The 17,149-nt window shown below is 39.8% G+C and overlaps 1 protein-coding gene across 2 annotated transcripts; it reads right to left on the bottom strand.

The window, feature by feature from the left end:
• Positions 1-1,302: 1,302 nt before the first annotated feature.
• Positions 1,303-13,804, bottom strand: Cnot11 (CCR4-NOT transcription complex subunit 11). Of its 2 annotated transcripts, XM_076832847.1 has the most exons (7): positions 13,219-13,804; positions 10,661-10,825; positions 9,282-9,434; positions 7,485-7,687; positions 5,998-6,200; positions 2,425-2,521; positions 1,303-2,339 (listed from the first exon to the last, which is right to left on the bottom strand). In XM_076832847.1, the coding sequence occupies exons 1-7, from the start codon at positions 13,742-13,744 to the stop codon at positions 2,142-2,144; spliced, it is 1,545 nt and encodes a 514-aa protein (XP_076688962.1). In that variant the 5' UTR covers positions 13,745-13,804; the 3' UTR covers positions 1,303-2,141. The 2 variants fall into 2 exon arrangements, with proteins under 2 accessions (XP_076688962.1, XP_076688963.1); XM_076832848.1 differs by lacking the exon at positions 10,661-10,825.
• Positions 13,805-17,149: the final 3,345 nt, after the last annotated feature.

The following is a 17,149-nucleotide window of genomic DNA, read 5'->3' as shown; positions in this document are numbered from 1 at the left end:
CTTGATTCATGAGTTTAGGCCAAGTACATTCAGTGTTATTATTGAGAAGTGATTTTTATTTCCTGTCATTTTATTTCTGGTTTTTAACTTGAAATAGTTTCTCCTTTGATTGGCTATTCTAGTGTTATTCCTCCCTCTGCTGGTTTTCACTTTTGTCATTTCTTCATGAAATGCCATAGTGAACATGTTTGTGGTGCAGGCTCTGTAGAGTTGTGAATGTTTTATTATTATCATTATGAAAGGTTTTTATCTCATTGTCAATTCTGAAGCTTAATTTTACTGGGTATAGTATTCTTAGCTGGTATCTATTCTCTTTCAGAGCTTGGTGTATGTGTGTGTGTGTGTTCCAAGACCACCTATCTTTGAGGGTCTGGGTTGAGAAATCAGCTGAGATTCAGATTGGTTTCTCTCTTAAGGTGACCTGTTATTTTTCTCTGGCAGCCTTTAACATTTTATTCTTATTCTGTAAGACATTTTCATAATGTGCCTTAGTGTGGGTCTCTCTGTTGTAGTTTTTTATATTTGGGGTCCTTGTAAGCCTCCCGTGTTTGATTTTTTTCCATTTCCCAAACTATGTTTGGGAGTTTTTCTGGTATTATTTCATTGAAAAGATTGTGTTTCCTTTCATTTCCTTCATCCCAATAAATCTTAAATTTGGACTGAAGTTCAGGTTATCCCATATTTCTTGGAAGTTCTGTTTATGGTGTCTTTAACATCTTTTCTCCATGTTCTACTTTAATTTCAAGATTATCTATTTTGTCTTCATTGCCTAAAACTGTCTTCCATGTGGTCTAGTTTGTTGGTGATGCTTTCCATTGAATTTTTAATTTGGTTTATTAATTCCTTCATTTCAAGGATTCTGCTTGATTTTTTTTCAAAATCTCTCTTTATTGAAATGATCTTTCACTTCCTTTATTTTCTCCCTGATTTCACTCCTTACTTTTTTTTTTTTTGTCCCTTTTCTCGCAGATCAGTTTAACTATATACATTCTAAACTCCTCTGACATTCTTCCACTGTGGCATCAATAGATTCTGTTATTGGAGTATCTTGGTTTGTTTGGGTTAATTTGTTTCCTCAATTTTTTCATGTTGTTTGTGATTCTACCCATTTAATAGTATGGATCTGAGGCATGGACTTAGTGTAAAACTTGTACTCTTAAAAAAAATTTTAACTTTTGCCAAGTGTTGGATTAGAGGATAACTCCTATTGAACAGATTGTTTCCCTGTAAATATGCTTTAGAAGTAGTTCTGTAAAAGGAATTTGTCATGATTTCTTGAAGTAAAAATGCATCAGATGACAGTTGGTAAAAAAAGAACTTTACTGGAAGGCACTGTTGTCCAAAGTGACATGAGGGGTGACACATGCACTGCCTGCTCTGGTACATCTCACACCATCTACCCTGCCACAGACAGCAGTTCCTAGGGGTGACACTCCCTCCCAAAGCCCTGTTTTTCCTTTAAAACAATACAAAACAAAACAAAAAAAAAATTCATTTTAGGGTAATAACAGAGGACATCTCAACGAAGAAAAAAAACCTAGGAAACAATATCACCTACTATAACATTGTCCTAAGAGTTCCCGTGTTTTTAAGAGGCCCTCCAAACATTGTTCTGCCACCTCTGAAGTTCCCATGACAAAGTTATATGCATGTCCTTGTTTCATACTGCTTAATGAGAAGTTAAGAGATACAATCAACTGCTCTTCACCATATGACAGTATCACAATTTCTTCAAAATGTCTTTGCTCTCATTGGATACTTTTAACACTGGAACCTTAGGAAAACTGGGTTCCTGATTTATCAGAAGCCTGTAGCTTGCCTTTGAAGCAAAAACAAGCACTTTCCTCTGTAATGCTAAAATTTCTTTTAAAAAATACACACCTCATCTACTTTTTCTGCAGTAATTTGGGATAATTATTCCTCCTATGGAGTCATCAGCAAGATACTTAGAACATTTTGTGTCCAAGTTCTTACCAAAAATTCATCTATAGGAAAAAGTCATCCAGGAAAAGCAAAACTTTTGCTTTAAAGTAGATTAAAGTGTTGTTTATATGTATAAGACCAAGCAATCCACTCAGTTTTTAAGTTTTAAAAACTAATCAATACAGTTGAACAACAAATTGGGTAGTTCTGGTGAGGTATTATTTTGACATTTTGGTCTCTGAAGGCGTTTCTCCAGTATCCAGTGTCTTCAACAACCGGAATAAGCCTGCGGCTTCTCGTATCCTACTGAATTCAATACAGAAGGCCTGCACTTCTATAAATAAGTCCTGCACATTAATAATTTTGTTACGGATCAAGGACTGAAGAAACACACATACAAGACGCACCAAACGATTCTGGAAGAAAAAGGAAATTCAAGTTTTAGTGTGCCCATCCTCTTAACACCTATTTATAGAATTTATAAAAATTCCCATTACTCACCTGCATATATTTATCCTTAATTTGTTCACAAGTAGAGATGCAATTTGATATATAAAGGTGAATAAACTCAGGAGGTAGATCAACAGCTGTAGTCAATCTGTTTCATATAAGAAAATATGGATTGTTATTTTATTTGCTAACATCAAAAGATACTATAAACCAACCAAGTATAGTGGTGAATGCCTATAACCCCAGTGGCTGGGAAGTCTGAGGCAAGAGGATTACAAGTTCAAAGCCAGCCTACGCAAACTAGTGTGGCCCTAAGCAACTTAGAGCCTGTCTTAAAATAATAAAAATAAAAAGGGCTGGGGATGTAGCTCAGTGGTAAAGAACCCTTGGGTTCCCTCCCCAATACCCATTTAAAAAAAAAAAAAACAAACTGTTAACTATAAAATATAAAGTTTCCTATGGTAGAAATTGCTGATACATAATCCAGTTTTCCAGTTGTAAGTATTCTTCAGCAAATAAACACAAGAACCACAGCCACTTATTTGTGACACTTCTGTTTTTTAAGTCTATGCTTAGCATTATGCAATGCAATTAATCATTAATGACTTATTTGAGCATTATGTTCCCAAGGGTTCCTGGCTGAATCATAAGTCATGGTCTCATCTCTTATAAGCACCAACAACCTGAGCAGTTACTGTGTTCATTTAACACTCAGGAAGCTCTATTACATATAGCTGCCCAGAGGCAGTATGTCTGAGAAGTGTAAATCTGTATGCAAACAGTTCAACATATCACCAAATGCCAAAATGAGGGGAAGGTAAAAAGACTTGGAAAAAGCCATAAAAGGGCAAATGACTTAACCCTAAGGAGAGAAGCCTTCCTGAAAGGTGATTGGAACTGGCATTATTAGCAGAACATGTTAGGAAGTACTGCAGGGAAGACCTGGCTGTGATGTAACAAGAGCATGAATCTGAGTTTGTAGTCTTAAAGCCCAAGGCCAGTAATTTTAAGTACTGTGTAGAATGTTTAAAGAACAGAGAAATAAAAATGGTATGGGGGATAGGACTTCCATTTTCAGCTCTGTTCAGTCTGGGAAACCCTAGGCCACATTAGGGTTTGCTATTGCAAAGTCTGCTAGGTGAGCTACAAATTTCTAAAATAAAATTAATAATACATTCTAAACTTATTTGACCTTGAAACTTCTTTCTTTAGGGCACCAAGGAACTAGTGCTCCAAGGAAACAGTGCCCTAGCCACTATACTCACTTGAGATTTTTATAAATAACGAGTATGTTCCATGCTCAAGGGTAATGCATTATGATAGGTGCTGGGGGAAAACAAAAACAGTAACTTGTCCTTGAAATTCCAAGACACCAGGGAGATAGAATCCTATTGATAACAAAATACAGTCATTCCTGGAATAAGCGCCAAATGTCTGGTAGAGACACTAACTGCTACGAGAATGCTATGAACACAGCTCAGTCCAAAAGACGATTCAAACACTGAATGAAGAATGAGTCTTAGTAAAGAGGCTTGAACAAGAGGAGGCAACTGACTAGTTTTGGAAACTTCATTCTTCTCTTCCTCTCCTGTCCCTTAAAGGGCACTCTACATGCATACGCTCGCTCAGCTGCCACCAATTTAGTAACACATTCTTTAGTTCAAATAAGATTAAAATAATGTCCAACTTTAAAGGACACATTCATTAGTTTCAGATTTTTTAAGTCTCCAACTTACAAAACGGTGTTCCAAGATGTTCTCTTAGTTGCCTAGCACTCAGAATGGAGTTCCGCAAGAGTAGAAGGCCCATATAATTTGTCATCCAAACAAGACACCAGATAAAGGAGCTCAGACTATGAAGCCTAAATCAGTGCTCCAATAGACCAGGATCTACTATTTTCTTAAGTAAACAACCTAATAAAATAGTAAGATCCCAAGCTAACCCTCTCAAACCCATTTAATTCATAATATACCTAAAATAAAATGATAAAGGAAAATTAAGATTAAACAATAACATATAGAGCACATCTCGAAGGAAATACATGTTTCCCTGATGGTCAGTGACAACAGAGTAAGGAAAAACATAACAGCTGAGAGAAGAACACAAGGAGTCTCCATGGCAGCATGCTCAGAATTTCTCAGCTCTTTTTTTTTTTTTTTTCCCAATAAAATTCTGGTTTATTGTTGGACAACTTTGTTTCACAAATACATTAAAAAGGCCAAAAATATAAACAACAACTTCACAGACAAAAAAAGGGGGAAAAAAAAAGAAACCTTTTTATCTTTGGCCTTTTAAACCACCTCATACAAACCAATTACTTACAGTACAATTAAAGTACATGCACAAAAAAAGTTACTGGAATGCTCAGAATAAATTGTTTGTTTTTTTTTTTCCTTCTCCTTTGAGATTATAATGAACATGGTCACACCACAAGTAAAGTCAGAAGTAGGGCAGAGAATGCTCCAAAGGCTGGTTTGGCCATCCAAGTTCATTAAAAATGGCTGACCCCCAACAATATGTACAAAAATATAAAATGTAAATAAAAAATACAAGTTTTTCTTTTTCTTTTTTTTTAAGAAAAGAAAGCAGGGCCTTGAAAAGTTTTGGTTCTTTTTTTCCTCCCCTGTTGCAAATTCACATTGTGTTTTGATTAAGTGATGGAGAGCACTTGGTGGGCCTCTCTACTCAATGACAACCACCTTTAGATCCTGACAGGAAGTGGAGGGTGAATAGGTCCCAGTGGCCCTTTAACTTTTCCTTTTTTACTATCTAGTCATCTTCATTGGTCTTCTGCTTTTTGGTATCAACGTAATCAATCTTGTCATTTTCAGCTGCCCATTTGCCCATAGCTGCCTCAGCCTCCTCATCTTTAACTCCATCCTGTTCCTCACCATCCTCTTCCTCTTCTTCATCTACCTCATTGTCAGCCTCCAGCTCCCCATTTTCCTCACTAGCACTCTCATTTAAGGGGTGTTTCTTTCATTTTCTGCCTCTTCCACAACTCACTTCTTTTCCTTTAAGTCTTTGGTGGTGTTCTCAGAGCTGGTGTCCATGGCCACTGTCTGACTGGCAGGGCACACTGGTGATCTGATGCAGTGGTTAAAAGGACACTAGCGTTCAGGGACTCTGGCAATAAAGCTGTTGGAGTCCATACTAGTTAGTGGAGGTGGTTGAAGCGAGTGGGGAGCTGCACCCATGAACAATGCAAAGATAATTTTTCAGGGCAGCCAATGGGGGCTCTCAGTATTAGGCCCTCCTGCCAACTTCAATTTAGTACTTTCCCATATTAACAGCTGTTAAGTTTCTAAGAAAAAAGTCCCTAATATCTATATTTATATAAGGGTAACAAATACTGTATAGGGAAGTAAGTTTAAGCAATTATATTTCATTCATGCTTCTATTAACATGAAATATGTTGAAATCCAACTCTCAAATTTCTTATTAATGGATGCTAAATTCACATGCAGTAAACACTGAGGCTCAGATTATTTCTGAAGTGGGTTATCTTAGGCAACAATCAGTATCTGGGGAAAAAAACATGATACAGCTTTTTGTAGCAGCTTCTCTTTCCTGGACATTTAATCATTTATAACCCCACATATTAGATCAAATATGAAAACTTACCGATTTACGACTTCCATTGAATGTAAAGACATGTCCATATTGACCAAGACAGAGAAATACTCAGTGATCTGGCTTGACTGCATTAATTTCAGCAACATTTCTATTGCAACTAGAGGGTTGTTTTCCACTAGGTCTGGAAGTTTGGCTGGAGTAAGGCCAATATGATAAACAAGTTTGGGATCTTTTTCTAATTCACCAAGGAGCTAAGGAAAAAAAAAGAGAGAGAGATTTTTAAATCAAATTGGAAATTGCTTTTCCTTCATACAAAGGTGTTTTACACAAAAAAAGTATAAAACTCATGTTCACCAATTTCATAAATTTCTACCCACTGTACCACTGAACTACATCCCCAGCCCTTTTTATTTTGAGACAGAGTGTTGCTAAATTGCCCAGGTTGACCTTAAACTTGTGATCCTCCTGCTTCAGCCTTCTGAGTAGCTGGGGTAACAGGTATGTGCCCTGCTCAGAAATAATCTTAATCACCAATTTGGTCTCCAAAAAGCACAAACCACAGAGAATTAATGAACATCAGAAATAATGCCTGCCCTGCTGTACCCTACCCAGACGGAAAATGGAAATACCCAAGGAGGGGGGCAGGATGCATTGCAAGTCACACCTACATTTTGCAATTTCAAGGTTTCCTCAAAAACACTGTTTTCAGGCCTGGGAACACAGTTCAATGGTAGGGTGTTTGCCTAGCATGTATAAGGTCCTGGGTTCCATCTCAACAACAAAATAAAATTTGGAGGTGCCGAATAAGCACTTTTTCCTTGCAATTTTATATGCTTTTACTTGTCTACTTGAATGTTACCCAGTGAACTGTGTTTCAGAATGATCTACACAAAAGGAACTACAAACAACTCTTAATGACATTGAAAATACTTTTGATGATGTACTGAATTGGAGATGTCAGTATCTCCCCTACTAGCTCTAATTTGGAAGTGTGCAAACTGAATAAAATTCACTAAAGAGAAACCTCCCACAATCTTGTCTTGCCCCTGGATAGCAAGCAATATTTTTAATCTCAAATCTATCACTAGTGAGCTATGTACTGGGGGCTAGTTCACCTTCTCTGAACCATTTCTTCCTCTAAAGATGTTAATAATTCTACTTACCTCAGAGGTAAATGAAATTACTCCACTCAAAAGAGCTACTGTCCAGTTTTAATGCAAAGATGTATATAAAATGCACAGCTGGTACAGAGCAGGAGCACAGTGCCAAAAAGTGAGGCCTTTCCTACCTCACCTCTGTCAAAGACAAACTCATCATTAAGTTTCTTTATGTTTCTTTTCAATCACCTGACTTCTTGCCCTACCACAGCGAAATGACCAAAAGGGAAAGGGTAAAACAAAGCCTCAGAGATCCAAAAACCTTTGAGACTTGTTATTGCTAACTCATGTTGTCAATTTCGGTGTACTGCTCATTTATCACCTTATGAAAAACAAACTCATGATGGATTAAAACTAAAACATGGAATACACACATACCTGTGTTTGTTGGGGAGAAGATAAGGGGCTTTTGAAGGCTTTGGCCATAATTCGCTTGATCTCCACACCAGTGCTATTCTTAACACACATAGATTTATCCCACTGAATAGCATGGTCAGGCTCTGTAGGATTGAGCCAAGCCAGTTCATCCTCACAAATGTGGAGTGGAGGTGGCGGACGGATGAACTCTGGCCGAAAATGGCCTATAATGAGAGTAGTGATATTCAAGTGACTATCAGTGAGCTAATGTGACACACCACACATAAATTTTTCTTAATGAAGTACACAAATGCCTCCTTTAAAAAGATAGCATGATAAAACTCTCACACTTCAAAATCTGAAGCAGGAATGATTCAGAAAGTCAGATTTCATCCAGAATACAAATAAGAACATGAAAAACCAATGTAGCAGCATGATGCCAGACATACCTATTACTTTTTGGAGAAGAAAGCAGGGCTATGAGCAACACTTCTAATTCACACATGACCACCATTCAAGACACAACTGTTAGAGTGGTACATCTTTCAATGGAAAGATGAAATACTATTCATCTTCACTCATTCTTCTCTTAATTGCCACTAATAATCTGTTCATGGACCACTATGATTTGTACAAGTTTTAGCTTTACATTTAATAACTCTGAAGTGACAAATTAAGTATGGTGAAATGACAGAATAGGAAAAGTATTGGTTGACATTTTCAAATCAATCGAGTCGTTCATGAATCCTCAAATTCACAAATACCATTTCCATTTCATAAAACAGGAAAATGAAGTGAGTATATTTAACTATTTTATAAAACAGGGTAGACCTGTAAGTTATACACTCACTAAAATAAACTCTGGCTAGATTTCTGCTGAACCTATGTCACACATCACTTTGGTTTTCCCATAGGGCAAAGGTGGCTTATTCTCTTATGCATCCTAGTCCCAATTTGGGGATTATGCTATCCAGTTTGTTGCCAAAGACTGTTTTCTGGCTACAAAATTGACACACATCTCTACCATTCCATCACTTGCTGCCCAAGGACTGGTATCTGAATCCCTCTTTGGACCACTCATGAAAATAAACAGTCTAACACTTCATGAGAAGTGCTACTTATGTGAGGAGGAAATGCCTGGTGAGTGGTCGGACTCACTTATTATGAGTGATATGCTCTTCAGATACCGTCCTGGAGGCTCATCCAATTCAAAGTTGTGCCTGAGCAAATACTACACATAAATCATTATGTGGCATGGATCTTTAGGCCCACTTGTGACTAGATAAAACTTCAAATATTAAACCCACTTATGCCAAATATATACTGTAAACCAAATGGTATGACAAGTCAGTGTAAGTTTCAAACTAATGGTGGCACTGTAATCTGGAGAACATGTTCTTATCCCGAAGCAGAAAACATGCCTTCATCACTCAAACATGGAAGCCTGTCAAACCAAAAGGTGCAGCTATATTACTTCAAATTCACTAAGTGCTTCCTTTGAATTAAAGTAAATTAAGAGCTGTAAAATCAGTAAAACTTTAAAGTGGAGAAGGTAATGGTAATAAATAGACTGATTTCAGTAAAATCAGAGAATTTATATCTTCAGGATGTAAGATATGTAAATCAAGCTGTATGTAACTTTTTTAAAGAAGAAACTAATTTTCACTGAGCTCTCTATAGATACTTTCCTAGAAGCTTTATATTAAACTAAAGTTAAAATAGTAATGAAAATAACAAGATGTCTCAAAAACCTAAAAAGTTTCAGTGAATGCTGATAAAATAAAACCAAGAGTCTAAAATTAATCTCTATATACCTACTTTCAATAGGTGGTTTTGGTCCACTGACTAAAGATTCTGTGATCCGGGAGGCAACTGAGCTGTCAAATCCAGAATTAGAAGAATCCGGGTCTGGGTCACTGAGAATACTAGGGAAGCTGGCTTTACTTTGAGTTGGCAGTTCAGACTGGCGTTCTGAAAGAGGTTAAAATGTGAGATGTTTAAAAATTGAGGACATCACGAGGAAGAGTGAAAGGACAAGCTACTAAGGGGTAAAGCTACTTGCTTTTTACAACATAAAAAAAATGGCCAGATTATATGTGAGTGTGTGTATATACGTACACAAAATATATTTTTTTAATTCCTACATTTCAATTTTATCAGCTGGGCATGGTGGCGCATGCCTGTAATCCCAGCAGCTTGGGAGGCTGAAGCAGGAGGATCATGAGTTCAAAGCCAGCCTCAGCAACGAAGTGAGGTCCTAAGCAACTCAGTGAGACCCTGTCACTAAAATATAATACAATAGGACTGGGGATGTGGCTCAGTGGTCCAGTGCCCCTGCATTCACTCTTCAGTACCCCCCCCCCGCCAAAAAGCCTTAGACATGACCCAATTGTCTCCTTAATAAGAAAAATGCTAACAAAATTATCCTGATGCATTTTTTAATCCAAATTACAGAAGTACAAAAAGTTATTAGAAAACAGGCTATTGTCCAAGATGTAAGAAAAAATATTTCAGTTGGCAAATTGCCAACTAATTGGTGGGTTTTTAATAAAATTTATTTAATGAACACTGTCACTGTTAAAGGGTAAATCTTCTCTTTATAGTCACTAATGTTTAATTTGCCTGCTTTCCGCCCCCCCCCCCCAAATTAAGAAAGCACAAACTGCTGGGTGTGGTGGCACATGCATGTCTGTAATCCCAGCTACTAGGGAGGTTAAGGCAGGAGGCTTGCAAGTTTGAGGTCCATCTGAGCAACTTACTGAGACTGTCTCAAAATAAAATTTAAAAAGAACTAGTGGATATAGCTCAGAGGTAGAGGAACCCTGGGTTCAATCCCTAGTAGTAAGAAGAAAAAAATACCCTTCATCATCCACAAATACACCTTTGGTCTATAGATCCTACTGAAAAACATCTCTACTTCAAGACTGCAGAGATGATCTGTGTAGCTAGCTCCAAAACAACAAGGTGTGCTTGCTTCTTTCTACATTGAAGGACAATGGATAGATGATCAAACGCATATATTTAGAATCCAGTACTGAAACTACTTTAAAATGAAAGGTATTTAGAATCCAGTACTGAAACTACTTTAAAATGAAAGGTAACTAACCCTTTTCACAATGAAGATTACAAAGACCTTTGTTTTAAGTAGAATATCTCAAAAACAGACAAAAATGCTCAAACTTCCAATTCTTCCTTACCAGCCAAGGCTAACTGAAGCCCACTAATGTCCACAGACTGGCCCATGTTTCCCACATCCATCAAAGCGATCTGGCGAGGTGTCTTTTTGAAGAGTTCCCTTGGGGGTGCCAGCATGAGCTGGGAGAGAAAAAACTTTTCTGGCGGAGTTATAGGAGGTAAAAATCCTGTAAACAAAGATGTACAATGATTTCTCTGATGGTTACTTTTGAAAAGTAACTCAGATCCAGTAAAATTAGTATTTGCTACTTGTCACTGCAACCTACACTTTTTTATAAACTAAATTATAACTGAATTTAGGTTAATGAAATATATACCTCTGTGAACTCTGTAATTAGTTAAGCCACTGGAAATTCTATGACTTGTGGCACTATTATGAAAAAAATATATTTCTGTAACTATTAAGAACTTTGCTTTCTAAGTCCCTCAATTCCTGCAAAGATCAAAGCTTATATATGCAAACAAAAACAGATATAAAAACTATGTTCTGAAGTGCTTTCTAAGACTGACTGTGCAGAAGCTAAAGAGACAGAGGAAGCAAATTCATCAGTAGCAACGTACCAGCCTCAGTACACAGTGCAACTTTACCATCTCCACAAGATTGAAGGTTCTCTTTTGTCCATATTCCACAGCTCCCCAAGCCTTATCTATCAACTATTGATATCTTACAATGTCCCCAGTCTGCATTCCCTCAGCTCCAGTCCCCCCTCTCTTGCCTGAACTACAGGACAGTCTGATTTCCTTAGCTCCCAATTTTCTATAATTCTCTTCTTTATTGGCTTCAGTCAACCTTGTACCATCCCAGTTTTGACCCCTGCTAATCCACCATTCATGCCCCACCTTGCCATTTAATTCTATTTCTAGAATACAAATCTGTCATACTACTTGACCAGTTCACATACATAAAATTAACCCCAAACTTCTACATCATTATAAAACACTTCATAATCTAGTCACCACCCACCTTCCTAATCTTACCTCTTGATTATCCTCCCATTCATGTAACTTACTCCAGGTAGACAAAATCTCAGCTTCTCTGTATAGACCTAATTCTTTAACAATAACCTGGCAGGGCCACATTCTTCCCTTCTACCTGCATCCCTAATTAACATACAGCAAAGATATCACACATTTCCTCTGGGAATCTTTCCGGTTCTGAAGGTTGTTTCTTTGTGCTACTTGCATCTTTTTTTTTTTTTGACACCTAGTACAGCCTTACCATGCTGTTATTGACCTGTCTTTTCTCCTAACCAGAGTGCAAATTTGTTGATTTTGGGAAGCCATCCTTCTTACTTCCAAATACATTGTCTGTCCTATCTCAAAATCATTTGAAAAGTTTTTTTTTTTTTTAACTTTTTTAAAACTATGCCCATTAGATGCTTACCCTAAATGAACAAGAGAAGCACTAAGACTGGAGCTCTGGTAATAACATTTCCTCTTCTGTGTAATTTAAGCATTATCCCTACCTATTTGAATAAAGATAACAAAAGGTAATCTCAAAAAAATATATTGGTGACAATAACGAGTAATACTTTTCACAGGTACTTTTATTCTTCATAACTACACTACCAGTTAGGAATTATTAGAATCTGAATTTTATTGATGAGAAAACTGAGGCTTGGAGATTACATCCTGGGGATTCCTTTCCTGGCAACTACCTCCCCTCCTGTTTACAATGCAGTGTAGGAACAAGGTGTAGGTTTAGACATGTATTTGATGATGGGGTTTTACATAACACACCCTTCAGAATTCAAAGGGTTTCTGACCTAAATCCCACACTGTCCCCATTCCCCAGTACAAACATTCTGATGTGGCATTCACTTTCTGGGCAGTCACAAACTTCCCCAACACAAAGGCTGCCCTTCTTAGATGAGGATAGTGCAGGAAGGCATCCAAAAATGTTTTAGATTCAGAAAGGCTGCAAGCAAGAACACCTTGTTTCCTTAGCCTGCATGAAGCCCTGGGTTTGATCCCCAGTACCGCAGAAATTTTAAAATGCTGCCTGGCACCTAACCTATCGAACCTATCTCATCGAACCAATGCTGCACAAGCATACTTTCTACCTAATGCAAAACATGCGTTTTGTAACAAAGCCCGTAAACTTGAGACAACCTTCTATTCTCTACCCTCACCACATCATAGTAGTCCAAGGAAGGCAGCTGTAAGGTCCTTACATGCTGCTTAATGTGTATTTTCGTTCAACAACTTTTTCGGGTTCTTAACATTGACTTGTTTACTCCTCTGAGACTTACAAACGGGGACAGATCCATTGTGTCATTACAGGTTTAATTATACACAGCTCCAGATGGGCTTTAGAAAGATGAACCTCATTTAAGGACCTGAATGACTGGATGGCCTGTACGGATGAGACAAATAATCCTCGGTGCCATGAATTCGTAATGAATTTGTACTTCGGGTACCACCTGAATTCCTACTCTAGTGGTTGGGGGTTGATCATTTCCAAAGGGGGCTTTATTTCCCTCTGGGCGGGCTCCAGAAGCGCAGACGGGAAGCTGCCCAGTCTAAGTCTCCGCACCGCCCATCCGGCTCCGGGAGGTACCTGAGAGCGGAGGCCGGTCGGGCTCCTGGCCGCCGCGGGCGGGCGGCGAGGGGTTGAGGAGGTGCGCGAAGCTGGCGGCGAAGGGGTTGGCAGCGAGCGGCTCGGTGCGGTACATCTCCCAGAGCAGGTAAAGCGCGGTGAGGCGCTGCGCCGCGCTGGGCAGCAGGTCTGGCTGCTGCAGCAGCATCACCAACACCGAGCCCAGGCGGAAGTGGTCGGCCTTGCTGAAGTAGTGGTGGAAGGCGGTGGACAGGCCCTCGAAGGTGCTGCCGCCGCCCGCCTCCTCAGAGATGATGCTCAGCAGGCTCGAGAGCTCCTTCGGGGTCAGGCTCATCCTGCCCGCGGGGCCGCCGGGGCCGCCGGGGCCTCCGCTGCCCGGCCCGGGGCCGCCTGCTCCGCCTCTGCCGCCGCCGCCGCCGCCGGAGCCCCCCGGGCCGCTCCTGAACGTCGATGCTTCCCGGGCTCCCCTTTGCTCCGCGGCGGTGAGAAGCCGGCCAGACGCCGCGCTTGCCCCGCCGCCGGGCATCAACCTCGCTCGCCTTCCCTGCTTCCCGGCCCGAGTGGCCCTGGCACCGGCTCGCTCCGTCCCCGCGACCGTAAAGCGCGCTGTTACACGACAGCGTCGCAAACAAAACACGCCACGGAAGCTGGATGGCCGCGAGGAAGACGGCCAAGCGCCCAGCGAAAGAGAGGCTGAGGGAGCCGGGCCAAGCAGAGCATCCGGAGACGCGGGTGGGCGGGGCTTCAGGGCGGAAGTTGAGGCGGGGCCAGAGGGAGGGAGGGGCTGGCGCAGCGAGGGGGCGCTCTGCAGTTTTTCTGCGGGGTCTTTTTATTTTTTTAATTTTTAAAATTAATTCCTTAATTAATTTTGATTAGGTATATATGACAGCAGAACGTATATATGACAATGAGCAACAGATTCCTTGTACATAATTTTAATACGACATTTCATTCCTCTGTTCGTACACGGTGTAGCCTCGCAGTGCTACATCGTGCAGTCACACAGGTCCCTAGGGTAACTGTCCATCTCATTGCAACACAACGGGCACCTCGGTGGGTTTTGGCGCCTGACGTACTCGGTAAATTTTGGCTACATTGTTTTTTGTGAAATGCATCTTAGGTGCTAGTTTTCTCAATATTACATCCGTGGTAAAATTATTGTAAATGCAAATAACTAAAGACGCTAACACAGTTCTCATAACCAGAATTAATTCCTGGTCTTACGTTTCTTGTTGCAGAAAAGGAACGTTGCAAATGAGCCTTTTTACATGGTTATTTTAATAAGATTTCGAGAAAAACTTTTCAAGAAGTATTCGTTTACAAAATTGTTTGTTGCGCCACTTTTTACTTCGCCAGTAGGGCGCTCATTCTTGGCTTGTTTGAGCTTTAGAAACCCTCAGAGCCCCTTTAATACTAGTGCCTAGCCCCACCCCTGGGGATTATGAATCCGGTATTGAAAACCAGGTGCAGTTTATGTGCAGTCCTGAGAACTAATAGGTTCTCTTCTTCCTTGCTGAGTTACGGGTAGCTGAGATTGGTAGACATTTGCCATTCACATGAAAGCTAAAATATTGCCTGATGTTTGCTTTATCCTTCTGATATGGAATAAGGACCCACTGTGTAATATGCACAGAAATCAGTACTAAGTTTTGCAAAAAGAAAATGGTTTAAATTAGACGTGGGTCAGAAAGCTGTAGTCGCTGTGACAGGAGAATCATGAGTTCAATGCACTGTCACAGACAAAGAGCTAGTAGAAGCTTAAATTTGCCTCCCCAGTCAGTTGCTGGTAGGAAATTTACAGGAGGGGAGAAGGGGAAGTTGCTTATTGATTGAATGGCATGAAAGGGGAGTTTGAGGGTTCTTTTATGCAGGCACAGGTGATTATCATGCCTCTTTAGAGATCAAATATTTCTAATGGGGGGAGGCAGCATCTTCTCTCTGGGGACTTTAAGCCTGGGACATGACATTCTAAAGGTCATTGATCAGAGGATCTACTTTGCATATATCCGTTCTTGAAAAGACTGTTTCATATGATCGATAAGTGGAGTCTGAAAGATAGCTTAAGCATTTTGCTATTTAAGGACTTTATCTCTGGGTGTGTCCAGATTCTTAAATGGATTTAATTCTGTTTTCATCTTTTTGTAGAAATTCTCATGCTTTCCTACCAACCATTTCTCTTTCCTGGATGTTAATAACAGTGGATTTCCCTTCTAAGGGTAGCTTGAAGTGTAAGCAGTAACTTTGATATGAAGCAAGAAAAAAATTTTATTGTCTCTTCCTTTGGCTGCAAGTATTTCAGGAAGTTCAAAATGAAAGTAAAGAAGACAACAGAACAGACAGCTCATACCACAGTTACATATGGGGAGAAGATGGCCACATCGTGATAGGCCAAGATTACTGTGGTGCTGCTATAAGCAAGGAACAATTGGGTTACAAGAAGCTGGAAGAGTCAAGGAAGGGAGATTGTTGGTAAGCTCAGTAATAGAGTGCTTGCCTAGCATTTGTGATGCCCTGTGCTCAGTGCCCAGCAAGACACACACACACTCAAAGGGTCAAGGAAGGATTGTCCTCTAGATTCCTAAAGAATGACCTTGGCCCTGACACCTTGATTTCAGACTTCTAGCCTCCAGAGCTATGAAAGAACATATATAAATTTAAACCACTTAGTTTGTGGTATAATTGATACAGAAGTTCATTGTATGAGTATACAAGAATTCATTTACCCATTTTATTGTTGATGGGCATTTAGGTAGTTTCCAATTTGGGGCTCTGATGAGTAGAGGAGCTAGCTACGAGCATTCAAGGAAATCTTTTTGTAGACATAAGCATTTTTTCTTGGCCATATACCCAGGAGTAGAACTGCTAGATCATTGGATATGTGCATGCATGTTCTGCTTCAGTAAGCACTGGCAAATATTTTTCCAAAGGTACTGTACCAATTTATACTTCTCCCAGCAATACATGAGAATACTGATTGGTTCACATAGTCACCAATAATTAATGCTTTTCTTTGTAACCATTATAGTTTCAGATGTATACTGCTATCACATTATGCTTTTAATTTTCCCTTCCCTCAAAGTTGACACTTATTCACATGATATTGAACATTGGGTATTTTCTTTTGCATAGTTCCCGTTACAATCTTTTGTTCGTTCTTCTATTTGTCTTGTCTCTTACTGATTTGGGGGAGTATTTTTATATTCTAGATATGACTCCTCTGTCAGATATAAGTGTCATGATATTTTCTCCCATTCTAAGAGTGTTTTTTGTTCTAAACTTCCTATAATTAGGTTCCTGATTCCATGGGACTACATTTGTTTTGCCAGCTCTTACAGGGCTTTGTGAGATGTTTGTAACCTGGCATAAAACCCAGCCGCTTCAGAGGGACTGGGGCTACCTTGACTTTGAGTATGGGTCCAAGCAATGCTAAGCATGTTTGGTTGCTGATTTTTACAGTTCTGTACCTTAACAGCAGGGGAAGATGAAATTGAGCTGGTCACATACGTTGATGGGCTCATTTGTCCTGCTGTTTAACCTTTGCTCCCTGCAGTCTACCAACATAGCTGATCTTCAGTGAAGCATGTCATGGTGAATGCTATCCTCAGAACCATCAAGCCTAACTCTTCATTTACAACTTCCTCCTCCTAGGTCCCAGTGGATCTCCTGAGCTAATAAGGAAGATGCTCAGCTCTGTTGAAAACCATTGCCTCTTCAAGCAAAGATGGTTCTTAGTCCATTTTCTGCTGTTATCACTGAATACAACAGACTGGGCTGGGAAGAGCACGGCACCAGCACTGCTCAGCCTATGGTAAGGGCCTCTTGCTGCATCCTAACACATCTCGTCGTCTTCCTATTAAGCTGCTAATGCCCTCATGGGGCCCCATCCCCTTGATCATATCTAATTCAAATGGCCTCCCAAAGACTCCATTTC

This window comes from Callospermophilus lateralis, chromosome 14, assembly GCF_048772815.1.
Source record: "Callospermophilus lateralis isolate mCalLat2 chromosome 14, mCalLat2.hap1, whole genome shotgun sequence".
Taxonomy (NCBI): domain Eukaryota; kingdom Metazoa; phylum Chordata; class Mammalia; order Rodentia; family Sciuridae; genus Callospermophilus; species Callospermophilus lateralis.
Note: the sequence above shows the minus strand (reverse complement) of the source record. Positions and strands in the feature narration are given on the sequence as shown.

Bases quoted from the DNA above. Each gene is read 5' to 3' on its own strand.
- Cnot11 (XM_076832847.1), bottom strand. From the start codon at position 13,744: ATGCCCGGCGGCGGGGCAAGCGCGGCGTCTGGCCGGCTTCTCACCGCC. The intron at 9,435-10,660 runs GTAAGGAAGAAT...AACCTCTTTCAG, and splicing joins GCTTCAGTTAGCCTTGGCTG to AACGCCAGTCTGAACTGCCA. The intron at 2,340-2,424 runs GTGAGTAATGGG...TTTTTCTTCCAG, and splicing joins TTAAGGATAAATATATGCAG to AATCGTTTGGTGCGTCTTGT.